This window comes from Canis lupus, chromosome 23 (assembly GCF_048164855.1).
Source record: "Canis lupus baileyi chromosome 23, mCanLup2.hap1, whole genome shotgun sequence".
Classification (NCBI taxonomy): Eukaryota; Metazoa; Chordata; class Mammalia; order Carnivora; family Canidae; genus Canis; species Canis lupus.
Window position 1 is genome coordinate 35,861,682 of NC_132860.1, and position 26,349 is coordinate 35,888,030.

At 40.7% G+C, this 26,349-nt stretch overlaps 1 protein-coding gene and 1 long non-coding RNA gene across 6 annotated transcripts in view; one reads left to right on the top strand and one right to left on the bottom strand.

Annotated features, from left to right (window-relative positions):
- Positions 1 to 15,688, bottom strand: part of CCDC90B (coiled-coil domain containing 90B) — a 50,453-nt gene extending 34,765 nt beyond the window's left edge. Inside the window, exons 1-3 of one of the 5 annotated variants that reach the window (XM_072794836.1) lie at positions 15,165 to 15,688; positions 8,583 to 8,702; positions 7,482 to 7,585 (exon numbers count right to left, since the gene is read on the bottom strand). In XM_072794836.1, coding sequence (XP_072650937.1) covers positions 7,482 to 7,585; positions 8,583 to 8,702; positions 15,165 to 15,264 — 324 coding nt within the window. In that variant the 5' untranslated portion in view covers positions 15,265 to 15,688. Of the gene's footprint in view, positions 1 to 7,481; positions 7,586 to 8,582; positions 8,703 to 14,718; positions 15,015 to 15,164 lie in introns of those variants that run through there. The other 4 variants (XM_072794838.1, XM_072794837.1, XM_072794840.1 and 1 more) reach the window with 4 other exon arrangements.
- Positions 15,689 to 15,733: 45 nt separating this feature from the next.
- LOC140615090 (uncharacterized) lies at positions 15,734 to 25,979 on the top strand. Its single transcript, XR_012015764.1, has 4 exons — positions 15,734 to 15,873; positions 16,858 to 16,909; positions 23,443 to 23,566; positions 25,843 to 25,979. It is a non-coding gene; the product is annotated as an uncharacterized lncRNA (long non-coding RNA).
- Positions 25,980 to 26,349: the final 370 nt, after the last annotated feature.

The following is a 26,349-nucleotide window of genomic DNA, read 5'->3' on the forward strand; positions in this document are numbered from 1 at the left end:
TCTGCTTGAAGATTCTCTCCCTCTCCCTCAGCCCTTCCCTCCATGCTTGCACTGCATATTCCCTAAAATAAATAATGTTTAAAAATCGTTCTTGGTATTTTCGAAACTTTTCCAAATCAGACTTTAAATGAAGTCTTTTTGGGGATCCCTGGGTGGCTCAGCGGTTTGGCGCCTGCCTTTGGTCCAGGGCGCGATCCTGGAGTCCCGGGATCGAGTCCTGCGTCGGGCTCCCAGCATGGAGCCTGCTTCTCCCTCTGCCTGTGTCTCTGCCTCTCTCTCTATTATGAATAAATAAAATCTTTAAAAATAAAATATAAAATGAATGAATAAATGAAGTCTTTTTGACCTGGCACATTCCAAAAGATTTGTTAAACCAATTAGGTTTGATATGCAAATTACATGGAAAGCATTGTCAAATACTTAATACTAAGCTTTCATTATATTTGTAAAATTGTGGCACACGTGGACAAAGTCCATTCTGCTTCTGCAAAAATAGCACCTAACTGCCAGACTTTTGCCATCCTAACATCCTTATAACATGGTAACGGTGTATTCCTGAATTAAGAAAAATTAAGATGGGCAAATAATGGTTGTAAACTGATTAAACAGATGGGTGTATGGGAAGCCCAAGACAGCAGCTTGGTTCCTCCTGGCTCCCTGACAAAACCCCATTTTCCGTTTTTTTGTGTACTTTCACTCACCACAGTACGTTTAAGATGACTCAAATTATCAGTAAGCATTGGTGTGAAGACTTATGTAAAACTATATAAACAGACTACCAGCAAGGTCTGACCTGTTTTGTCCATAAGCCTGGAAAAATTGCTTTTGTTTGCTCTCAGAGGCTTCAGACTGCCTTCTGCACCCTCTGAATACCAGCAGCCAGATTTCATTCACCTACCACTTAGTATGGGTTATCAGTGTCCTTGTTATTGTGTGTTTTCTGGATGGGTAAAAGCCTTTCCCTGCTGCAAGGCTGATGCCCTCACAGTAAAAAACAAAACAAAACTCTTAAAAAAAAAATGTGTCTCTCACTTGGGGTGTACTTTCCACTACCTCCAATGATCAAAGCACTCATATTGTTGGGACAGATCATAGGAGCTATAGCACAAAACTTACAAGCTTCTTGGAATTTTATTAGTATACAACCTTCTGCAGATTCCTATTGTCTCATGCTGGTATGACCAGCTATAGTAAATCTCCCTCTAATGTTTTATGGTCAAGCCTGTTATCAACAGATTAGAGAAGTCTTCTGGATCCTAATTCAAAGGAATATGTCAGTTACGGTCTAGAGCCTACTGACAGGTTATCCTAGAATATCATCAGAAGACAGCCTTTGAGGCCTGTGGAAAGGAACTTTACCAAGTACTCCCAACCACTACAATGCTGCAAAATTAAAAGATGCTAGAGACCTCAAAATGTAATTTCTAAGGAGGAGAAGTAGCTGACATTTTTTCCTTTTCTTTGGTATTGGCCAGCAAAAATAATGTACCTCCTAATACAGTTGCTAAGGGGTGGTAACCTCTTTTGTTTTGGGCTAAGAAAAACATGCGTGCCCCTAACTTTTCACAAGCAAAATGACATTTCATTGGTCAACTCCTTTGAATTTACGTTATTGAGTTAAAAAGGATCTACCACTGGGGAACCTGGGTGGCTGGTTTAGTTGAGCATCTGACTTGATTTCAGCTTGGGTCATGATCTTGGGGTTGTGGGATTGGGCCTTGTGTCAGGCTCCATGCTCATTGCAGGGTGTGCTTGTTTCTTTCCCTCTGCTTGTCTCCTCCCTCATTCTCTAATAAATAAAATCTTAAAAAAAAAAAAAAAAGGATGCCTTGTGATTCAGGATTTACCCCTTTAGGCAGATCCCTAGTCCCGGTTTATGGATAAATGTAAATGAGCCTATGATCAAGAACAACTCCTTAATTCAGAAATTATTATACAATCTGCTAAAGCAATAGAGCCCAACAAAGATCCTTAACTCTGTAGCCAAACTTGTCCTTGATAATAGAATAGCTATTGATTATCTTCTAGCTGAGTAAGGAGGTGTCTATGCTGTGGCCAACACCATCTTCAGTGCCTGGATATAACACTTCTGGGGAAGTTAAAACTCAATTACATAAGAACAAGCTACTTAGCTTAAAAAGGTGACTCATTAAAAAAAAAAAAAAAAAAAAAAAGGCGACTCATTCCACTGGTTCTTTCTTTGACCTACTTGATTTTTATTGGTTTGGGTCTAGGGACCATGGCTCTAAAGTACACTCCAAATATTGGAAATTATCCTTTTATAGTATACATAATAATTTCCCTGGGGTATTATATTCTCTCAAAAACTTTAAAATGTATGTTTGCAGTTGCTAACCACTTGGCAAATGATCTGAGACTGGAAAATGTATGATACAAGCAAACAAAAAATAACCACCTTAAAGAATGTGAACTAGAAGACATGACCTGTGAATATCACAGAGGTTAGATAAAAATGTCATGAACTATGGATTCACAAAGAAGAGCAACAAAAACTGTGGGAACTTGAGAGCAGTGGCTGAGAGTGGTGCCAATGCCCTAAAATCTGATCACTTCTCTAAATTGAGTTCAGAGTCTGATCAACATGGAGGAATTGTTAAAGAAGCAAACAACAACAAAGAACACCCCAGGCCCCAAATGGTGTCAATTGGACTGAGTTCCCAAAATGGGACTTAATACCTAATTCAAATGCAGTTTCTACCTCTCCCAGAAATAGTGGTGAGGAATTTTTGGATCAGTGCCAATGAATGAGTCAGGCCTGTGGGCTCACTTCAATCCCTAAGAAAAGATGAGGTAATCCGTATAAGACACCTTGCTTTTCCTTTAAAGGAAAGCAGCCTCGGCCTGAAATAATCCTTTTCTTTTGCTAGTAATTTTCTTGCCCTACTCTCCTTCTATATAAAAACCTTTCATTTTATACAGCTCTTTGGAGCTCTCCCTCTACTTGTTTGATTGGATGCTGCTCAATTCATAAACTTTAATAAAGTCAATTAGATCTTTAAAATTTACTTACTTGAATTTTTATTATTTAACTAGATCTATGCCCCTATGTTTACTGCACTATTTTACAAAAGCCAAGACGTGAAAGCAAATCAAATGTCCATTGACATTTGGGATATGTGAATGGGATAAAGATGTAGTGTGTATATATACATATATACATACATATATATATATATGTATCTGTGTGTGTATACATATATATATATGAAATATGTAAGTGGTAAGAAAAACGGTATCTTACCATTTGTGACAACATGGATGGACATAGAGGATATTGTGCTTAGTGGAATAAGTCAGAGAAACAAAACACCATATGGGGAATCTAGAAAATTTAGAAAGGAACAAAGTAAACAGAAATAGACTCATAAATATATAGATGACTGGTTGTTACCAGAGGGCAGGGGATGGGAGGTGATGAGGAATAGAAGAAGAAAAATGTTCATCTTTGGCCCTGAAGGCTGATCTATAACCTGCAGTTTTGATAAAGATCAACTATGTGCTGGTTGATACATCCTTAAAGGTCTCATGACTGCCTGTATAACTCACTGATAGTTAATATTAAACCAAATGAATGATAAACACTAGAGAAGTCTTACAAAGGTAGTTTTAAGAGTAGAAATTCAAAGACATTTATGATCTAATACTCCCTCTCTGTCCCTTCTCCCTTAAGTACTAAGCATATAACCACCAGCTTTGTACAGTAAAAAGTGCAGCCCTTTGTGCCCACAGGTCCTGCTCCTTTGTTACTTAAATAAGTTTACTAAGTTGCACCATACAACATCTCAGGAATTTTCTCTTGGTCCTTGTGCTCAACAACCCTGGAAGGGGGAGGGGATGGGATGGGCAAAATGGATGAAGGGGAATGTGTATTAATTAGCATTGTGTGGTGACAGATGGTAGGTACTAGCTACACTTGTGGGGAGCATAGCATAGAGAAGTTGAATCACTATCATGTACACCTAATATAACATTATATTTCAACTATACTCAAATAAAAAAATCCCATAATAATATAAAAAAGTATTTTTACTGGTACAAGAGACATCCCTGACTCTACTGCCTTCCCTAACAACCCACATCTATGTTCTGGGGAGGTGGTTCATTTTCTTTTACGCAGTTTTGCTTGGAATACTCATGAGAACTAGTTCAGAAATCATACAGAAGTAGTTTCTAGGGGATATCAGTACAACTCCTCCAAAATGTCATTATAAAGGAGCTCTAAGACATTAACTATAACGTTATTCAAATCTTTAATAAAAATGTTATTTTATTACCAAGACTACATAGAAAGAAGTTGAATATGTAATTATAGATTTCTCATGAAATCTGAACTTGAGAATAAGGAATTGTACTGTGGCCCCAACTGCCTCTTTTTATTTCCCTTTCTTCCTTTAAATATAGTCTGTAACTCAAAAAGCTTAGCAGCCCAGGTGGCTCAGCAGTTTAGTGCCTACCTTCAGCCCAAGGCATGATCCTGGAGACCTGGGACTGAGTCCCACATCGGGCTTCCTGCATGGAGCCTGCTTCTCCCTCTGCCTGTGTCTCTGCTTCTCTCTGTGTGTGTGTGTCTCTCATGAATAAATACAATCTTTAAAAAAAAAGGCCTACAGAACAGCACAGGTGTCCATCTTCAAGTACTATTTGAAAAATATAATCCACTATCAACTAGTCAAATCTATTGTGTTATCTTTTTAACTATTGTGAAGAAAATGAATATAATTCAGTTTTTACATGAAATGAGAACATAACTGAGTTCTTGGATTGAGCAGACTTGACATAAAATAGTGTTTCTGAAGTGATCAAGTACAAATTTTGTATGTCTAATGGCCCTAAGCCTCAAAGCCATCTTTCATGACATCTTTGTGCCTTAGTCTATGCTAGAGGTGGGGTCAGCAATTGGATTAGGCTCCATGATCTTAATTTCATATACTAGTAATAAAAACACCAAAATTTAACATTTTGAGTGTAGGATTAAATAGTCCTGCCAGTATAACAATTCCACAAACCAGTTTTAATTCACTGATTTTAAGTAAACTTAAAAATCTGATTTAAGAATAGATAACTTTAGGGACGCCTGGGGCTCAGAGGTTGAGCGTCTGACTTCAGCTCAGGGCGTGATCCCAGTCTAGGATCGAGTCCCACATCGGGCTCCCTGCAAGGAGCTTGCTTCTCCCTCTGCCTATATCTCTGCCTCTCTCTGTGTGTCTCTCATGAATAAATAAACAAAATATTAAACAAAAATAGATTACTTTATTAAAAATGTCAGTAGCTAAGACTTTCAGGGAATATGTCAGAGTAGGAGGACCCTAAATTCTCCTTGTCCCACGAATATAAAACACTCACATCAGTGCAAATAACCCAGAAAATGACCCAAAGATTGGCAGAACAAACTCCACAAGTAAATGTAGAGAAGAGGCCCCATAGAAGAGGGGAGAAAAGGCAGAGGTTGTAGGGAACTGAATCCCATGGGTCCCCTGCCATAGGAAGGGAGCTGCGGGCGGAGAGAGAGAGGTAAAAAAAAAAACAGACTAGAAGGTCCACAACAAAACACACAGTAATTAAAATGACAAAAAGTAGTGATAAAGAAGGAATTTTAAAAACAGCAAGAGAAGACAGTTACAAGGGAAACTCCATAAGGCTATCTGTGGGTTTTACAGGAGAAACTGAAGCCAGAAGAGAGTGGCATGACTGATATTCAAAGTGCTGAAAGAAAAAAAATATGCATCTACGAATACTCTATCTAGCAAGGGTATCATTCAGAATAGGAGAGATACAGAGTTTCTTGGACAAACAAAAACTAAAGGAGTTCATGACCACTTAACTAGCCCTACAAGAATTAATAAAGGAAACTATATGGGAAAAAAAAAAAGGGAACTATATGAGTGGACCGAAAAGACTATACGTGAGAGTATGAAAAAACCAAGAAACACAAAAGCAGTAAAAATAAGTAAAAGTCAGTCAAAGGAATCACAAAATAAAAGGATGTAAAATATAACATCATGTACCTAATATGTGTGGGGGTAGGTAGTAAAAATTGGGTCCAAACTTAAGTAACCACAAACTTCATATAGACTGGTGTATGGACAAGGTGTTATATACCAACCTAATGGTAAACTCAAATCAAAAACCAGTAATAGATGTGCAGAGAATAAAGAAGAGAAAGGAATCCAAATTTATCACTAAAGAAAGCCAGCGAACTGTGAAATAGAAGGGTGAGAGAAAAACTACAAAAACAACCATGAAACAAGTAACAAAATGGCAATAAAAATATCTATCAATAATCACTTAAAAGTAAATGTAGTAGGGGGCATCTGGGTGGTAAGATCGGTTGAGTGCCTGAGTACTGGTTTTGGCTCAGGTTGTGATCTCAGGGTTGTAAGATTGAGCCCTGCATCAGGCTCCATGCTCAGTGTGAAGTATGCTTGAGTAATTTTCTCCCTCCACCCCTCCTGCTCCTGCTCTAAAATAAATAAATCTTAAAATAAATACAAAAGGGCAACCCGGGTGGCTCAGGGGTTTAGCACCGCCTTCAGCCCAGGGCGTGATCCTGGAGACCCCGGATGGAGTCCCACATCAGGCTCCCCGTATGGAGCCTGCTTCTCCCTCTGCCTGTGTCTCTGCCTCTCTCTCTGTGTCTCTCTCATGAATAAATAAATAAAATCTTAAAAATAAATAAATAAATACATAAATACATAAAATAAATAAAATAAATTTTAATAAACTGATCGCCCCAATCAAAAGACACAAGGTGACAGAGTGGATAAAAAAAACTTATTTTTTTAACTTATTTATATGCTGCCCATAAGAGACTCCTTTCAGACCTAAAAACACCTAGACTCAAAGTGAGGGGACAGAGAAACATTTACCATGCAAATGGATGTCAAAAGAAAGCTGCAGTAGTAACATTTATGTTAGACCAAATAGACTTTCAAAGATGGTAAGAGACAAAGAAGGACACTGTATCATAATAAAGGGGACAATCCAAGAAGAAGATAAAATAATCATAAATACTTACTCACCCAAATAGATAAAACAGTTAAAACAAACATGTAGGACCTAATCAATAGTAATTAAACAAAGTAGGGGACTTTAACACCCCACTCTTTAGATACTGACTTTACTAAAGGGTTTTGCTTTTTTTCTTTGGACCCTCTGTAGAGAATAAGACAAAGCTGTGTTTAGGAGGTTGAGTGGGTAGTTGGAGATGCAGTATAAAAAAGATCATCAGGGCAGCCCAGGTGGCGCAGCGGTTTAGCGCCGCCTACAGCCCAGGGTGTGATCCTGGAGACCCAGGATCGAGTCCCATGTCGGGCTCCCTGCATTGAGCCCGCTTCTCCCTCTGCCTGTGTCTCTGCCTGTCTCTCTCTCTCTCTCTCTCTCTGAATGAATAAATAAATAAATCTTTAAAAAAAAAAATCATCTGATGAAACTGCCAGAACTGGTAATAATGAAAATATTACCTGTTGAGCTCGAGTGACCATCTCCTTGTAGATACTATCCAGGCTGACATTTGATAACGTGGTTAATGCTGATACAATTGTTTCTGCTTGTGCTTTGTCAAATCCTGTATATAGAAGATATGTATTTATGCTTTTTTAAAAATGCATATCCACAGCAATATAAACAGCTAGAATAACTTTCCTCATCAAAATGGCAATGCATCTTTATATTTAAAATTTCACTTTTTCAGTCAAGAAACTTTATTATTGCCTAAAATTTGCCCATTTTCCTATAAGATTACTGAATTTTTTAATTCTATGAACTCTTCGTATATTAAAGCAATAGATTGTCATGTATGTTCCCAATATTTTTAACTTTATGAATGATACCCTTTGATATACAAATTGAAGTATTTCATTAGTCACTTCTGTCAGTCTCCTCTGCTTTTGAGTTTTATGTTTTGCTTCCTCATTCTAAAAGTCTTAAAATAGTCTGTAGTCTAGTGTTTTTAGTAGCTTTTCGTTTTTTTTTTTTTTTTTTACATTTGACTTTTAATCAATCTGGAACTTATTTTTCAGTACGGGTATCTTATCTATTTTTTCAAATGGCTAGTCATGTATCCTAGCAATTTGTTAAACAGCCCTTCCTTTCCCTAACCTATAGTGCCTTCTTTATTGTTTGCTAAAACTATCTGTATCTATCTATCTGAATGCCATTCTATTCATCAACTTTTCTATTCCTGTACTATCACATAATTTAAATTACTGTTTTGATATCTGGTAATCTTTTGTGTTCTTTTTCTTTTTTGCTATTCTTAAACAGTCCTTGAACTTCCATGTGAACTTTAGTATCAGCCTAGAAACTAGTTTTTCTTTTCTACATGATTGAAATCATACATGTAATTTTATATAAAGTTTTTTTTTTCACTTAATCTTGAGTATTTCTACATTAGTTAAGTATTCTTCAAGCAACACCAAATTTATGACTGTAGAATATTCCCCTGTATGGATGGCGCTTGTATTTAAAGGGACTCTTAATTGTTCATAATAATATTATCTTCACTAGGTAATTTACTATGACTGTTGTTAATATTCCTCTTTCAAGAGGTATTTGTTTCTCACCATGAGTTTCCAAATCCTGAACCAGTGCATGGGTATCAAAAGTTAATTTCCTTTGTTCTAAAGGAGTTATGTCCACTCGCCTCATATCATATCCTTCCTTGGTTGTGGTGGTGACGAAGTCTAAAAAAGGAAAACAGATTTTTTCCTTTTAGTAACCAACACAAGTATTACCCTTTACCTTCTAAAGCATTTCTTCTATTTACCATACAGTTCCAGCTCTTAGCAATTCTGTAATTTCAAGGAAGAAAACAGATTCCTCTGAGCAGCCCACCATTTTATCTGAAAAGTTCTAACATTATTCTGTACATGGCAAACATTCAGTAAATGTTCTCTTTTAGTATTCAGATATGCTAAGAGTCAGTAAAAGTTGTAATATACATCAAAAGTTTTGGGTATCACTGCCAGATCTCTCATTACTAGAAAAGTAGAAACCACTCAACTCTCCTAGGGGCTCAGAAGTCTTTCATAGAGCTACGGTAATTATTTATACCTACATCCCTATATAAAGTAGCTTTTTTTTTTTTTAAGATTTTGTTTATTTGAAAGAGAAAACAAGAGACAGCATGAGCAGGGGGAGGGGGAGGGTCAGAGGGAGAGGGAGAGGGAGAAACAGATTCTCCACTGAGCAGGGAGCCCAACATGGGGCTCTGACATGGGGCTTGATCCCAGGACCCTAGGATCATGACCTGAGCCAAAGGCATACACTTAACCAACTAAGCCACCCAGGTGCCCCTGAAGTAGCGTTTTGAATGCCCACTCTCTTACATATCCATTTTATTTCCATCATAGTTCTCAGCTCTAATCTGACATTGGTTTGTCTCTCTGAACCAGAATGTAAGCTCCATTTTTCATCACTGTGCCTTCAGTACCTAGAATGGTGCTTGGCAAATAACTGGGCTACGATATTTTATTGTTGAAACAATCAATGAACGTGATTTTAAATCCTGGAATAAAGGGGCACCTGGGTGGCTCAGTGGTTGAGCATCTGCCTTTGGCTCGAGTCATGATCCTAGGGTCCTGGGATCGAGTCCCACGTTGGGCTCCCCAGAGGGAAACTGTTTCTCCCTCTGCATATATCTCTGCCTCTCTGTATCTCTTACGAATAAATAAATACAACCTTTAAAAAAAATCCTGGAGTATTTACTACTATCAACTTAAAAGACCTAGCAAATTGGCTCATTTTTGCAACGAATGTCCCATTTCAATAAATTTCCAATTTTTAACATAAACAACAGTATGGTTCTTTTCCATATATTGTGATGAATTTCATTAAAACATATTCGCTTTCAGAAAGAACTTTGTCTACATATAACTTCATTACTATTATGTATTAAATAAAATAACAGCTAATTAGTATAACTATTAAACACTAGGTACTATACTATTTTTTTTTTTAAGATTTTATTTGAGAAAGAGAGAGAGCACACAAACAGTTGGAGGAGCAGAGGAAGAAGCAGACTCCCTAATGAGCAGGGAACCTGACCCGGGCTTGATCCCAGGACCCCGGAATCATGACCTGAACTGAAGGCAAATGTTTAACAGACTGAGGCACCTAGGGTGCCCCATATACTAGATATTTTATATACTATGAAGGCAAGGTGGTATCATCCACCTTTTTAAGAAAAAACAAAACTCTAATCTAGAAAAGGTAAAGCATTTTACCTAAAGTCACAGAGTCATTGGCAGAAGCAGAATTCAGATTCAGATTTTCTGACTCCAGTGTTCATGCTCTTTCTTATCTTAAACCACTTACGATATCTAGACACTTAAAAGACACAGCTGCAACCTCAGATATTACTTTTCTGCTACGTAGTGGAGGGAAACTGATTCTTTCCTGTGTATTTTTTTCAGCCAACAAATACTTGAGTGCCAGGCACAGGGGATGACGAGCAAAACCAGATATAACTGATACCTTCACTGACTTTGTGGACTAGTAGGCAGGAAAGAGATGTTTAAAAACAGTATCTAAATATAAACTCTAAAATGATGAAAAAGTAATGACCAGTCCTTTACATCAATTCAAATACTCAGATAAATTCTATTTAGAGATAATAGGAATAAGATGTAAAGGTGGATCAATTTTGCGCGCGCGAGCACACACACACATTAGCACAGTGGTCAGCAATCTTTTTGGCTTTGAGTGCCATCTAGAAGAGTTAAGTGATTAAGTGATGTGCCTTTGTGTGTCAATATTAGACCTGAGGAAGAGAAAAAAAAATCAGAGGGAAAAAAAGGGGCAGCTTTCAGTACTATTTCCAATAACAATTGCATTCAGAATGATTTGTATCCATAGTTACTCATCCTTGAATAGAAGTTTAGTATTTTATTTGGGGTTTACTGCAGGGGAGGGGAGTAATATTTATATAACATGGTACCGCATTCACACCTATTATTTATTTATTTATTTATTTATTTATTTATTTATTTATTTTTAATTTTTATTTATTTATGATAGTCACAGAGAGAGAGAGAGAGGCAGAGACACAGGCAGAGGGAGAAGCAGGCTCCACGCACTGGGAGCCCGATGTGGGATTCAATCCCGGGTCTCCAGGATCGCGCCCTGGGCCAAAGGCAGGCGCCAAACTGCTGCGCCACCCAGGGATCCCACACACCTATTATTTATTCTTAAAATTCTCATGTTATAGATGAGGAAAACAGGTTCAGAAATGCTAAATAACTGCCTGAAATCTCATGGTCTCTGAGCTATGCAGATGAGTGCTCAATTCCTCTTCCTTCCACAAAGGGAAGCTTCCTGCTGATAATGGGAGATCATATAAATACCCAACACTGGCTGCAAATCTCTGCAGGGTGCCCCTGTGGTCTCATGTCTCATGTCCCACCGTGCTCATTTTTGGCCCTCCACTCTCAAGGACTCTTAATTCTTTAATTCCTTTAATAACTTGAGAAAGCTCTCTTTTTTCTTGCTTGCTCATATTTATCCTTCAAAGTTCAGTTTCAATGTTTCCTCCACCAGAAAGCCTGCCTAAAAGTGTGTGTGCTCTTTTAGGACAGGCGTTTCTTGTTAGGGTTTCTCACAGTATCCTAGAACATTATTTTGCCACACCTCACAACTTACACATTTATAGGATAGTTAACTCTTCACCTTTCCTACTAGGTCAGGGATCAGATCAGCAAACCACAGTGTGGTTTGCAACACAGCCATGTTCATTTACTTATGAATGAAAACCATGAGAATTTTAAAAACAGTATCTACATATAAAGTCAAGTTCAAATTATGAAAAAGTAATGGCCAGTCCTTTATACTTATGGTGCTTTCAAGCTACCATGACGAGAGTAGTTGCAAGTGACCATATGGCCCACAATGCCTAAAATACAACCTGGATTGTTACAGGAAAACTTTGCCAACCAGTATATTAGATTATAAAGTCCCTGCGAGCAGGAACTACACCTGTTCTTGCTCATCATGGAATCCCCAATGCCTAATACAATTCCAGGTGCTCAGTAGGTACTTGCTGATTGGTAAGAACTGTGTTAGGTGTTGTGGGTACAATGAAAAGCAAAGCTGTTGTTTTACATCATGTGCCATCAAGGTATATCAATAAGGGAATACAGAGGAGAGACATTTGGCCCTCAATGAGAATAAAGGGGTAAAAATAGCTATTTGGATGAAATCTTACCATTTGCAACGACGCGGATGGAACTAGAGGTTATTGCGCCAAGCAAAATAAGTCAATCAGAGAAAGACATGTGACTTCACTCATATGTGGAATTTAAGAAACAAAAGAGAGGGTCATAGGAGAAAGGAGGGAAAAAGTAAAATAAGATGAAATCAGAGAGGGAAACAAACCATAAGAGACTCTTAACTCTAGGAAACAAACTGAGGGTTGCCGGAGGGGAGGTGGGTGGGGGGATGGGGAACTGGGTGATGGGCATTAAGGAAGGCACCTGATGTAATGAGTACTGGGTGTTATATGCAACTGATGAATTCCTGAACTCTACCTGTGAACTAATAATACACTACATATTATTTGAATTTAAATAAAATATTTTTTAAAATGGCTATTGGAAAAGATACCAATTATAGTAAATTTTAAAGAGGAGTTAATAAGGCACGAGGAACAGGATGAGCAAAATTCACAAAGGCATGAGCTGCCTTTGCTACTTCTACTTTGGGCTCTATTTACTCTGGGGATGAGAAGGGTGTGGAGAATACAGAACGATCTGTGAACATTCATTCCTTAGGTGTATTCGTATAGTTACGTAATCCTTGGCTAAATCCTCACAATCCTAAGAGGTAGGTGTCAACACCCTCCCCTACAGTAGGACTTTCAGAGTACTCTTCTTTGGAGGGAATAAGGAAATGGAATTTGATATCCACAGTAGGGCTTCATAAATAACTCATAAGCACTTTTAAGAATAAGTCTTTGCAAGCATATTAATAGGTAGAGGAAAGTAAGTAACCAGAATCATTGTTTTTAGCTCAGGGTGGGATAACAGGTCCTTAAAAGTTCCCAGAACTTCCACAACTGTACAAAACCCCAAACCCTCCTTTTCATACATACCTATGTTGTGGTTTTCTTAAAGTGAGAAACAAACTCATGGTTGAAAGGCTTAACCAGCATCACAAAGCTGTTAAATTGTATATCCTGAATTAGCACTCTAGTCTACCTTGCACCAAGCTGCCTCTTTGCCAGAAAAGGCCAGATTTTACTTTTGATTAACACATGTAAAATGCTGTCTCATTAAATCTAAGCCACAAGTTGTTTTTTTTTTTTAAGCCACAAGTTTTATATTAATTTAGTGTTAACTTTAGAATTGTAACACTTCAGTGACATAGCTGGTTATTAATATAAATTTCTATATGCTGTTCTGTTGACATATGCTTTGCTAGGTACATCACAATTACCAAACTTAATAAATAACACAGAAATCCCTGGGCTCCACCCTTGAATGCTGACTCAGTAGTTCTGGAGTAGGGCTTAAAACTATGTATTTTTAAAAAGTACCCCCAGGGTTTCTATTTTGCTAAGTTTGGGAAACAGTAATGAAATAGGAAACCAACACTATTAAAACTTAGACAAACTGCCTCACCTTCCCATGCCCTCTCTTATTGATCTTTAAAAAAGAAATTGGACTAAATAACAGATCCTTCTGTGGGTACAGTTCAGGGTTTTCAAATTCCTTGATCACTGACATTATTAGGCAAGTTTAAAATACACAGCAAGCATTCAATTAACATTTGTTCAGTGATGATGGACACAAATCATATTAGGTGTAAAGAGGCACTTAAGATTTTTTCCAGGGTGCCCGGGTGGCTCAGCGGTTGAGCGTCTGTCTGCCTTCAGCTCGGGGTGGAATGCTGGAGTCCCAGGATCGAGTCCCCCATTGGGCTCCCTGCATGGAGCCTGCTTCTCCCTCTGCCTTTCTCTCTCTCATAAATAAATAAATAAAATCTTAAAAAAAAAAAATTTCTCCAAGAAAGTGAGATTCAAGCAGGGTAACTCAGCAAATATGTAAGACATCACTGTTTACTTATGAAGTGCTTTCTAGTACTTCAAAGTTCATTCTCCAAAACTGTTTAATATACTTTGCTTACATACTCAAATGAAAACACATTATCTCTCAACATTTACAAAGATAAGTTTGAGAATGGGGTGATTTCCCAGGGTTCAAAAAAAAATGCTATCTCCTTTTTGTAAAGTCCATCATAAGGTGTATGTGGAGTAAACACCTAAAATCTGTAACGAAGTCTCTTGTGACAGACACTGGAAGCTCAACAGCACGGTCTAATAGGCGGCAGATCAGGGGCAACCTTCCTGAGTAAAATGAAGCAGCTAGAATGGCACCACGTACAGTGGGCACTGGGTGGCTCACCTCACACAGCAATGAAGATTTAAGAAAGTGAACAGAGAACGCCAGGGTTAGTACGAAGTGCCTATTCTGTGGACAGCCTTAGTTTTTATAAAGGGGTGTGTGTGTGTGTGTGTGTGTGTGTGTCGGGGGGGGATCTTGGAATTGTCCCTCAGCATAAAGTCAGACGTCCTTCAGGACACAATGCCAAGAGTTGCCAACAAGTTCGACGCTTGCAGATTCCAGCAATTCACGTTTTGTTTTGAATGGCTGCTACAGGATCGCAGACTACTAGAAATTACAACGAAAATAAAGCCAGCCTGACCTGAGATGTATGCTGTTGTCTACGAAAAACGTGGACTCGAGACAGCGCCCACATACCACGACCCAAGTTCGAACAGGCCACGAGAGACACCGCAACTCAGCACACGGATCGCCCCCGAGAGAGCTCCGAGGGCGCGGGGCCTCGTTAGACAGGCGGGAGCAAACGAGAGCTGAGAAAGCAGCGTGGGGGGCTCGAACTGTGGAGGCCTGGTCGGTACCCCAGGCTCTCGGAGCCCCGGTATCGGAAGGGGAAGGCGGTCCTCTACTCGGTCCTCCCCCTTCCCGCCCCAAAGCCACCGGGCCAGACCCAGTGGCGGGGTCGCCAGTCACGGCGGGGCCGGGAGGGGCGTGACCCTCTCGCCGAACCGCGCGGCCGAGCAAGCAGAAACCATTGGCGGTCTCCTCAGAGAGCACTCGGGCATTGGTGACAAGTTGCCCTCGTCTCACCTCTTCGCAAGGCCAGCGAGAAAGGCCCGCCGGGGCTCCAAACCCGGCGGTCCCCACGACCCTCAGAGCGCACGAGCCACCAAACACAGCGACTCCACATCTCCTGCTTTCGGGCCGGCGGGAGGAGGCGAAAGGCTGGCTGAATCACGCTCAGGATTTCGGGCAAGGTAGTTCTGGCACCGCGAGGATGCTGGGAAGTGTAGTTTTCCGCCTGCCGCACAGGGGACCGCCGGCGCGGACTCCAACCGCCGTCCTGCAAAGATGGGCCTCTGCACAGACGGACCCACAATCCAGGAGCATGGTTCACAGCGGCTCCGCTCCTCCCACCGCCCCTTCCCGACCGCCGCACGACGTTACCGCCCTAAGAAAGCGGGACCGCGTCTGAGAACCTTCTAGCAACCGTTTCCTAGCAACGAGGAACAGCTCAACAGCAAGAGTTCCCTGAGAAAGCCGGCGGCCATCAGGCGCGCCTGGCCGAGAGACGGAGTCACATCCTACCGCGGGGAAACCTGGGACCTAAATCCTCGTCCGCGGAGCATTCCGGGAGATCGCGCAGAAACCTGGGAAATGTAGTCCAGAGAGGGCCTCATTCATGCTGGTTCACGACCTACTGCTTCGCCCTCTGGTGTACAGGAGGACGAACGTCAGTCCTTGTCTCGGCGGAAACCGTTTGTTGCCACAGTGGACCTGATTTTCACCACTTATCCCTGTGAGGCCTTTTACTACAGACTTTGTTCCACACAGTAAAAACGCTGAAAACAGCAACACACAGTAGTTGTGGGGTCCAGATATGCTAATATGTTCTTCGTAAATTCTAAAGTGGTCACAATCGTTAGGTTTTAGTGGCTTAATTATTCTCACAAGGATGTAAACAGTTAGCCCTGGATTTTTTTTTTTTTTTTTTTTTTTTGCCTAAATACAGATTTATTGCAAACCAACACTGGACAGGGGACAGCCCTGGATTTTTCTACCTGTTTGTTTTCAAAGCTTTGTGGGCAAGCTGCATAAAGTACCCTTCTAAGCACTGAGGCACATTAAAGGAACAACACTTGGTTCCTGCCAGCAAGGGCTTTAACAGGCAATTTATGGAAAGGAAATATAAATGGCTATTAAAGATTGAAGGAAAAAAAAAAGAACAACTTAATCTCACCAGATAAATGAAAGCAAACATAAAGAGCTACCAGCTTTACTTATTAAACTTAAAAAAAAAAAAAAAGAATTACTGATCCCAGCAAATATGTAATTAGATAGGGTCATTCACACTGCTGGCAGGAGTATAAGCGCAATACGTTTGAAAATTAATTTAATAATATATATGAAATTTAAAAAGGTGAATAGCCAGAGGTTCCCTTCTAAAGATTTTATCCTAAGGAAAAAAAAATCATATCTGTAGCTAAGATTTTTAAAAACTACAACCCATGATATGCTATTTGTAACAGTAAAACATTAGAAATAATCTAAATATTCAATGTGATTTAACAACTTGCACTAATGTCCCAAATTGGAATACTATACAATCATGTAGTTGCAATTATTATACAAATGAGAACATTATACAATCATGGAATACTATATAATCATTAATATGACATAATCATTTAAAAAATTATTTATATAGACACACGTATATTAAAGTAATGATATATACATATGTGTATGTATACCCAATATGATTGTAATTCTGTCAATTAAGGGATGATCACTGTTCTGGAGGAGTTCACAGACTACTTGGAAGATAGAGACCAGTAAGTGGGACCACGATATTTTTAATTACCTTAAGTAATGATTATGGAAAAAGTATATCTTTGAATATATAAACTATTCACACTTCCTGGTTATTATTTACATTACTGTAAACCTCCAGGACAGAAATAGTTGATTAGTCACGTGACCAGAGAAGGGCCAATCCTATTTTCTTTCATGGATCACCTGCAGCAAGCAGCCCATGTCCCTGCTGGTGCACTTGTTCTTCTTTGTATCCTCCGTGATGGCAGACTCATATCTGTCACCGTTTTCTCCAACATCTGGCATAACTCCTGGCCCAGAATGAGCCTTCGGTAAATATGTGTTGAATGAATCAGTAAATGTTCGAAGTATAGTCACAGTTTGGTGAGGAGCCCTAATAGACCGGCACATTGAAGTCATTTGGAAGATGGAGCAATGTTGGGGGAGACAACACCGAAAACAAGAATAAAAAAGACTAAGGAATTGGGTTTATACAATAGACTCTCAGGAGATTTTGAATGTTTTTAAGCCCAGACTGGTAATAGCTAGATTGAGTACCTTTCCAGGAAATACTACTTGCCAGTCACTAGTACAGGCTTATGAATCAGTGCTCCTCCCAATGCCTGATGACGTGGCCTGGCCATGAGAAGTGTTCTCTCCCTGAAAGCAGCCTGATTTATTCACACCTCACAGGCCAATAGCTTAGCGGGGAAGTGGGTCCTAGCTTTTTCATTGTGAAGGGCCACTTTTATTCCTATGAGCCCCACGTTTAAACATATCTTACACTCTTTATCAATCACATATATGAATCATTGCTTATTTTCCTATTTTTGATTATTTTAAGACATGGATAATTACCATTTGGTGAGTAGAAGATAGACAATACTGATCCACCACCACACTGATAACATTCAGCTGAAGGTAAAAGTACTTGCCAGTTTCTCTGGTGGTTTTCAGTTTCATCTCCAGTGATGGTACAATTTCTTCAGGCATGTGAAATTCCAGGTCCCTCATGAGGACTTCAATACTTTTTCTTCTGAAGTGCAGAGGTCTGGGAACCTAGGTTGGACATAATTGCAAGAGATGGTCAGTGGCCTTCTATCTCTGAGTTTGTAGCTCTGGTGACTTCAAGGAGAGAAGATACAGCCCGGACCGCTCCTCACATTGGTCCTTTTTGGTCGGAATAGGTAATATGAAGAAATCCTAATGTATTTTTCAAATCAGGTGAATGAGGCCTTGAGAGACAGATGGGACCCAATGGGCTCCTTTTCCTTCCTTTTTAAAAAAATCTTATATTTATTTATTCATGAGAGACAGAGAGAGAGAGAGAGGCAGAGACACAGGCAGAGGGAGAAGCAGGCCCCACGAAGGGAGCCCGACATGGGACTCGATCCAGGGTCCCCAAGATCACACCCCGGGCTGCAGGCGATGCTAAACCGCTGAGCCACCGAGGCTGCCCTCCTTTTCCTTCCTTAGTTTACTTTGAGTTTTTGACACTAGGGGGAGTATGTGGACAGAACAGAAGACAATCATTTGTCCTTAATTCTGCAACTAATTTTATAGTTTTTGTATAATCCTTGAATCAGAGGAGCCCATTGTCACAAAAGTTTTGGCTTGTTTTTTTTTTTTTTTTTTTTGATATTTATTTATTTGAGAGAGAGAGTGAGCACAGGGAGGGGTAGAAGGAGAGAGAAACTTCAGCAGACTCCTTGCTGAGCTTGGAGCTTGATGTGGGTTTGATCATTAGGCTTAACCAATTGTGCCACCCAGGGGCCCTTGTACTATTTTATGTTAATATCACATTTTTCGTATCTTGAAAGGGACCACAAACCCCTCATCCCTCACAGGTCTGGGGCCTTTTTGTCCTGATTGTACTAGGAAGCTGGCAATGACAACCAATTATAAGTTTGCTGATTATAGTGAATCAGGAAAAAGATTAAAAGGAAAGAAAAAGAAAACAAAAGAATTGTTAAAACATCATTATATTTTGCAATGTTACATCACACCTGATAGTGTCTCTCACTGATGATTCATTTAATTTATTCCTTCAATTCATCCTTATTGAGTACTATTTATGATATTAGGCACTTTGCTAAGCCGTGAGGATCCAGACATAAGACATAATCTGTTGCCCTCAGATTGCTATCAATACTATAATACTATTACTAGTTGTAAACAATACTATGGTGAAGGAGAAGGGTGCCGAGAGAATGTGTAAGAGAGGCTTGTACTACCCAAAGCAGGGAGCTTTGGGAAGTCTTTTATTTGCAAGGATGAGTAATTTGGTTAAGTGGATTTGGTGGATGGTGGTATGGGCGTGCAAAAATCAACACTGCTTGCAAAAGCCGGGAATTTTGTGTGAGAGAGTTTGGTTCGTTTGAGAGAATGGCTGGAGCAATGGGTTGAGGATAGAGAGATTCTGAAGGGGAGGGTAGGAAAGGTGGGGCTGGCCTTCAAATTCTCTTTGACTCCATCTGTGCATAAAGAGGAATTGCTGAAGGGTGTTAGGCTGGGGACTGGATTAAAGAGAAAGGGTCTCTGCCTGTTATTTGCTTAGTCCTCTTGTCTAGAGTTGATGAGTCAGGGCCATATACTTCACGGAGGTCTCCTGTCCCAGATACTGACCTGGAGGATCTTCGAGAACCTCTCTTTCCTGGCAAGAAATAATCCCTTACCTGGAAGAACCTGATCAGAGAAACCTTCCTCATGGGACAGTAGGCTGCCTTGGATCTCAAAGACACCTGCTGGGAAATAGGATTTCAGGGCCTCCTCATCTTCAGGGCCCAGTTTCTACACTGGGGTAGAGGAGAGCTGGCAAATTTCACCAAAGCCTCCTGTGGTCCAAGTGCTCCCCTCCCTAACCATAGAGTGAGACATTCTTTTCAAAGAACTCCTGATACATGGGAGTTGCTTTATCTATTCATGTGAGCTCATTCCTATACATAAGTACATTCGAGCTCCTTAGCAACTCCATAAGTTGGGTATTATTGCTCCTATTTTACAGATGGGGAAACTGAGGTTCAGAAGGGTGAGGTGACCTATGTCCCAGGCCACAGAGCAAGTAAGAGGTGGCGATCAGAACTGAACATACAGTGCTTGGGACAGAGAAGTCACACTGTCACCCCTCCACCGTTTGTGTCCATTGAGCATGGGGCATGGGTTGTGAGATCATGGCTACTATGAGGGACACATGACCTCTCATCCTCCAAGAAGCTATTCCACATCTTTTTTTCATTTGTTCAAGAAAACAGAGTTTCTCAGAGGAGTGGTAAATAGGTTTCATCTTCATGACAAGTCTCTCTGACCGATTGCTTGGAACAAAGCATTGAGTTGTATGAGGCCACATGGGAAAGAATACCCATTGTTGACTGGCAATGTCTGCTATGGATGCAGAAGAGGGAAGGGGCAGCACATACGCCATTTCTCATGCATCAAGATCCTGCACCAGTCATGACGTTTCCAATGACACCCACCTCCACCCCCAACACCCATTTTGCTCACTTTCTCTTACTCCTTCCCTACCCTGCAGGGAACTGTTCTGAATGCCCATTTAATGGGCATTGATGAGCTTTGATGTCCTGAGCAGGTAATGGGTGCAAGAGCTGAGGGAGGCGGAGACCCAGAGGTGGAGAGGAGCCAGTGCGGGGTGGCAGAGCTCCGGCTCCAGACTCACGATTCAGGCCTTCACCTGCTGCCCTGCCCGGCTCTTCACAGGAGCCCTGGACTTTGTGCAGAGCTGACCTGCACCACCATGGGGAGTTTTGGCGGGCTCTTCGTTATTTTTATACTGTCGTTCTTACCCTGTTTTCAGCTCCCACTGTCAAGATGGTCTTTCTTTTACTGGTAGCTCTTTCTTCTGTAACTTAGCCTCTTTCCTTAAAAAAAAATTTTTTTTGAGGTGAGATTCATATAACACAAAACTAAACATTTTGAAGTGAACAATTCAATAACATTGAATACATTCACGATGTTTTACAACCACCACCTCTATCTAGTCCCAAAATGTTTCCATCGCTAAAATGGAAAACCCTTTACCCAGTAAACAGGCTCTCCCCACTCCCTGCTCCCCGCAGCCCTTAGCTCCCTCCAACCTGCAGTCTGTCTCCGTGGGTTTATCTATTTTGGGTATTTTATATAAAAGCAATTGGATGTACAACCTTTTGTGTTTGCTTCTTTCATTTAGCATAATGTTTCAGAGGTTTGTCCACACTGTAAAAGATCAGTACTTCATTTGTTCTATGGCTGGATAATATTTTTTTGGATATATATAACATAATTATCTATTGATCCACTGATAGACATTTGGGTTGTTTCTACCTACATTTGACTGTTATGAACAGTGCTGCTATGAACATGTGTGTACATGTACTTGAGTATCTATTTTCAATCTTTCGATATATATCTAGGAGTGGAATTGCAGGGTCATATGGTAATTCTGTTCAATTTTTTTGAGGGAAGACCTGTTTCTTTTTGAAGTGGATGGGGAATTCCTTGTGAAAGGGGTAGACATTTGCTTTTGGAAGACCCAGAGATGAAAAGGAGTATCCTCTACAGATGAACAGAACAGGTGTGGCTAGATATAAGAGAATTTGAAGTGGAGAAACTTTAATACTCCAAAGTGCTATTGGCAGGAGTGAAATGTGGCCTGGGGTAGAAAGCCTCTGGGTGGTAAGAGTCTCCTGAAGATGGCACTTGACCTGGAGGTGGTGCTCCTTCCTCTAATGCCCAAGGGACACTTGTGACACTGCTTAGCTCCAAGAAGCTGCAGAAAGCTCAGCAGGATTGTGAACCTCATTAAATTTGAGCTTTTTGTGAGTATTTGTCATATTAGGAATTATGGCCATAAATGAACCATAGAAATACTGTTATAGTGATTCTATCAGCACTTAAGGGATGAGCTTGGAAATACTACAGAAAAAGAGACTGAGAATTCTTAAAACCTCAACACTAACAGGTGGCCATTAAAGGCAGGTATGTGTGGAACATGGGCTGTGTGGGCCTAGGAAAGGACCATAATGCAGAATCAGGATGACAAATGAAGACCTTCTAGACAGGAAGAGGGCAGAAATATTTCTTTAGATATGCCTGGCTAAGGATCAAATGGTTTCACCATTCTTGAAGATCCCATCCCAGTATGGTGGTTATAATTGGTTTTATGTATACTTATGCTTTAAAAATTTACATAATAATTTTCATATGTTTTATTTGTTGGGTCAGGTTTGTTTATTCTCAGCTTTTTTGTGGCCATGATTAAGGTTCTAAACCTTGAATCATGCAGATAAAATTCTGATGTCCAGAATGGGCAGACCAGTTATGCAGCTTATAGATACAATATGTGCTCTGAATACAGGTTTTTTTTTTCTACATTTAAAGCCTTGATCAAACCACTATGTTGCCACCTTGGTCAAGTGGATACCAAGATGTCAGTATAATTTCTGACAAGATGGCCAGCTCTTAAGTTGATGGGCACATGCAAAGGCCTAGCTCTTTTGGTTTAAATTACCCGGACAATTGCCTTGCCTCACTCCTCAATACAGCAGCACAGTACAAAAGATAAATATCAGAAGTTATGTCCTTTTAGAGAGGCAGGCACCTTCACATTTGGATCTGAAATCTGAAGCCTGTGGCCCTGGAACATAAGCAGTTTCTTTACAGAAAGTTCCAACAAGGAGGAAAAAAATCTTGGAACCAATCTCGCCTTTGCCTACAAAATGATCAAACTGTAATTATCACATTTAAGGGGTAATTGTTCCAATTGTACCAGAATGGGATGCTCCAGCCCTCTTTTTTCAGCTGACACAAATAGAATTGCTATGAAGATGGAATGGTACTTCCAGAACAGCCTGCTTTGAGCTTGTTCTTTTTATAGTGACTCTAGGGTCAGGGAAAGGTGCTGTGTGGGCTGGCCCAATCAAGTCTGCTGGGGTGTCAGCCTCTGAAGCTCTGAAGCTCTTCCCTCTTCACAGCTATGTTCTCTGATACCCACCTGCAGCCACACAGACCCAGACCCCAGACTAGCACCCACATTGACCTAAAACGTTAGGATTTGAACCATTCTTGTCAGATACTAGCACTTGTACAGGAGGCCTGATAGTTCTCAGATATACCACAGGGAAGATGAAGTAGGGGTGTTGTGAGTTGCCTTCATAAGGGCAGGATGAGGACAATAGCATTTCAATAATAGGAACCCCAGGAGATGAAGAGAGGGAAAAAGGAAAGATAGTATCACATGCTGAGCAACTACTATGTTTTAGGCACTATCCAGGGCACTTTCTCATATGTCATTTTAATTAGCAAATCTCTGGTAGTTGAAGCACAGAAATGTTGGCGGTACAGTGTTTGGAAGTCAGCCAGGTGAGCAGTCCTTTTTTGGGAGTGCTAACGCCTTGAACTTCTGCCTTTGGCATTCAGTCTCTGGAGAAGATAGTAGCAGGACCGAAGCAGACACCAATCATTGCACACTACTTGTGAGCAATTGGGGTGAGCTTAGATAAAATGGTGGTGGGGTTGGAAGAGCACACAAGAGCACAGAAATTCATTTTTCTCTTTCTAGTTGTAGATCACATGGGAAAGGGGCAGGGAAATGGTGAGAAATGAAGCAGGAGCAAGACCCTGAAGGACCCTGTATGCTACGTAGAGAAGTTTTGACTTTCTCCTGGGGCACTGGAAGGATACTGGTAGGTTTTAATAATATGATTTCATTTGGACTTGGAATCGCATGTGGGTTGTCCAGTCGAGTATCTTACTGAGTTTTCTAGGAAGATTTAGAGCAAGATGGTGGTGGACACCATGCTACATGTTGGGGAGACACTATGTTTGTCAGGAATTTTCTGGTTGCTAGTGGCAGAAACTCACCCTGAGAGCCAACCATGAGTTGGTTGCACATGTCCTCCTCTACCCACACAGGGAAGAATGGTTCCGTATGCAGCCTGGAACAGCTGGAATAGGGTCTTGAAAATGACCAGGTCTCTTGTCATCTCTTATTTTTATTCCCTGATGCCTTCTAGCTCTACAAGGTAGAGTCATGGTTATGATGATGGGCTCTGGAGCCAGTTGACCTTAGGCTTTGTTACTTGCTAGCTATGTGATATTGAGCAAGTTACTTAATTTTGCTTTGCCTCAGTTTCCTCATTCACAAAGATAATCATATTATTTACCTCTGGGGGTGTTATGAATTAATGCACATAAAGGGCTTGGCATGGTGCCCAGTACATAGAAGTTGTTTTAAAAGTGTTAGTATTTATTACTATTCTTCAACTACAGTCTGGCTTCTCCCATATGGCAGAAAAACAGCCTCTGACAGCTCTGAAGTTTACATCTGACTTTGGCTGCCAGAGAGAGAGAGTGACTGAGTTTTCTGTGGTCTCATGTCCAAACATCCAGAGGGAAAAGTTTCATAGGCCAGCTTTAATTTGAGTTTGCTCCTGGACCAATCAATGTGGTCAACTGGACAAGTGCCATGACTGCCCCACTTTGATCTGTGGTTCCATAGAGAGCAGGAAAGACCATCAAAACAAAGTCACTGGCCTGTCTATTGGAGAAGGTAGGATCCCCAGCTCCCCCAAGTAATGGGCACCATGATGGAGGCACTCACCAAGTCCAGCAGACCTTCACATTTCATAGGGTACTTACCAAGGTCTTTGAGACGTCTGTACTTGAGGAATCCTCCTCTATAGCTTCACACTATCCCACAGAATTCAGAAAACATATAACAGAAATATTGTTATCCTATCAGGCTCTATTCAAAGATGTGACAAAGGACTATGGAAATACAATTGATGTTAGGCTCTTGGGTTCCTGGTCAGCTCTCTGGCCCTAAGGATTTGAACTTCTCCCTGACAACTGTGCCTGACTCCTGATTTCCAATCAGCAATGCTTTGGTCCTGCTCCCATGGTCCTTTGGTCCTTGGCCATCTGCCCCACACAGCCTTCCTTTTTTCCCTTCTTTGAGAGACTAACTTGCATCTCCTGATGCCCCTAGACCCTTTTACTGGGATGCAGGGACTAGATTCCAGTCTCTTGTCAATTCTCTTACAAATTCTTTTCTAACAGAGTAGTATAACGGTGATGGTGGAGATAGGAAGAGCCACCATTCTCTATCCTCTTTTGTTCTCCAGGGTCTTGTCTATACAAAATCATCTCACCATCCTTTTGGCTCAGTAACACTTTCCTGAATACCAGCCCCAAAGCAACGGTGATTTAAACTCTCTCCTTAACAAAATTCCAAATTAGCCCAGGTCTTCAACCTTTAGGGTGATTTGAAAATGCTCAAAATGGGGCAGCCTGTTCAGTGGTTTAGCACTGCCTTCAGCCCAGGGTACGATCCTGGAGACGTAGGATCAAGTTCCACGTTGGACTCGCTGCGTGGAGCCTGCTTCTCCCTCTGCCTGTCTCTGCCTCTCTCTGTGTCTCTCATAAATAAATAAATAAAATCTTTAATTAAAAAAGAAAATGCTCAAAATGGAGAATGTTAACATCTGCATATGTCAAGGATCTCCGTACTCAGTTGAGCCAGGTATAATTTTGACAAGGCAAGAGAGCCCTATGAAGGGTTAAAGAGGGGGAAAGGCACAGGAAATAGGGCAGGTCATGTTTCCAGGATGGTGAAAGCTGGATGTTCCCAAGCCTCAAGGTAATTAATAGGAAAGATTACATAGGAAAGATTCATAGGAAATAGGATTGAAATGGTACAATGTGGCCACCAGAATCTCCAAGACAAGGAGCATTCTTTTTTCAAGCAGCCACATGTGGGTAAGATCTTGATCTCTTACTGTTGTAAGCAATGAACGGAAGCTTATATTATGAAGAAACAGGGTAGAGTTGGTGGGGCATGTGTGTGTTTTGTTGTCCTTCTGGAAGTCAGCCTCATTATAGTGAGCAAATGTTTTCTCATAGTAGATTTAAAAATTCCTCACCTCATAAAACATTTACTCATCTTTATTTCACTTTCCAGAAGATGCTCAGAGTAGTTGCAGTGAACACTTGTGGATTGGTGAAAGGCTGCCTTCTAAGTGAGCTTTCCGGAACATAAGTATCTCTCATATAAAACCTTCTGGGGGATCCCTGGGTGGCACAGCGGTTTGGCGCCTGCCTTTGGCCCAGGGTGCTATCCTGGAGACCCGGGATCGAATCCCATGTCGGGCTCCTGGTGCATGGAGCCTGCTTCTCCCTCTGCCTGTGTCTCTGCCTCTCTCTCTCTGTGTGACTATCATAAATAAATAAAAATTTTTAAAAAATTGTGTTTTTAAAAAATAAAAAAATAAAACCTTCTGGGAGTCCCTCTTTTTGATGGATACATATGTGGTTACATAATTAGTTGCCTCACTAGACTATAAACCCCTGGAGGACAGTGACTAGGTCCAATCCATGCCCATGACTCCAGCATCTAGCCCAGGATCCTGAGCAGAGCAAGTTCTTAGTATGTCTTGGGTAAACTGATCCATGATGAAGAGTGTGAGTC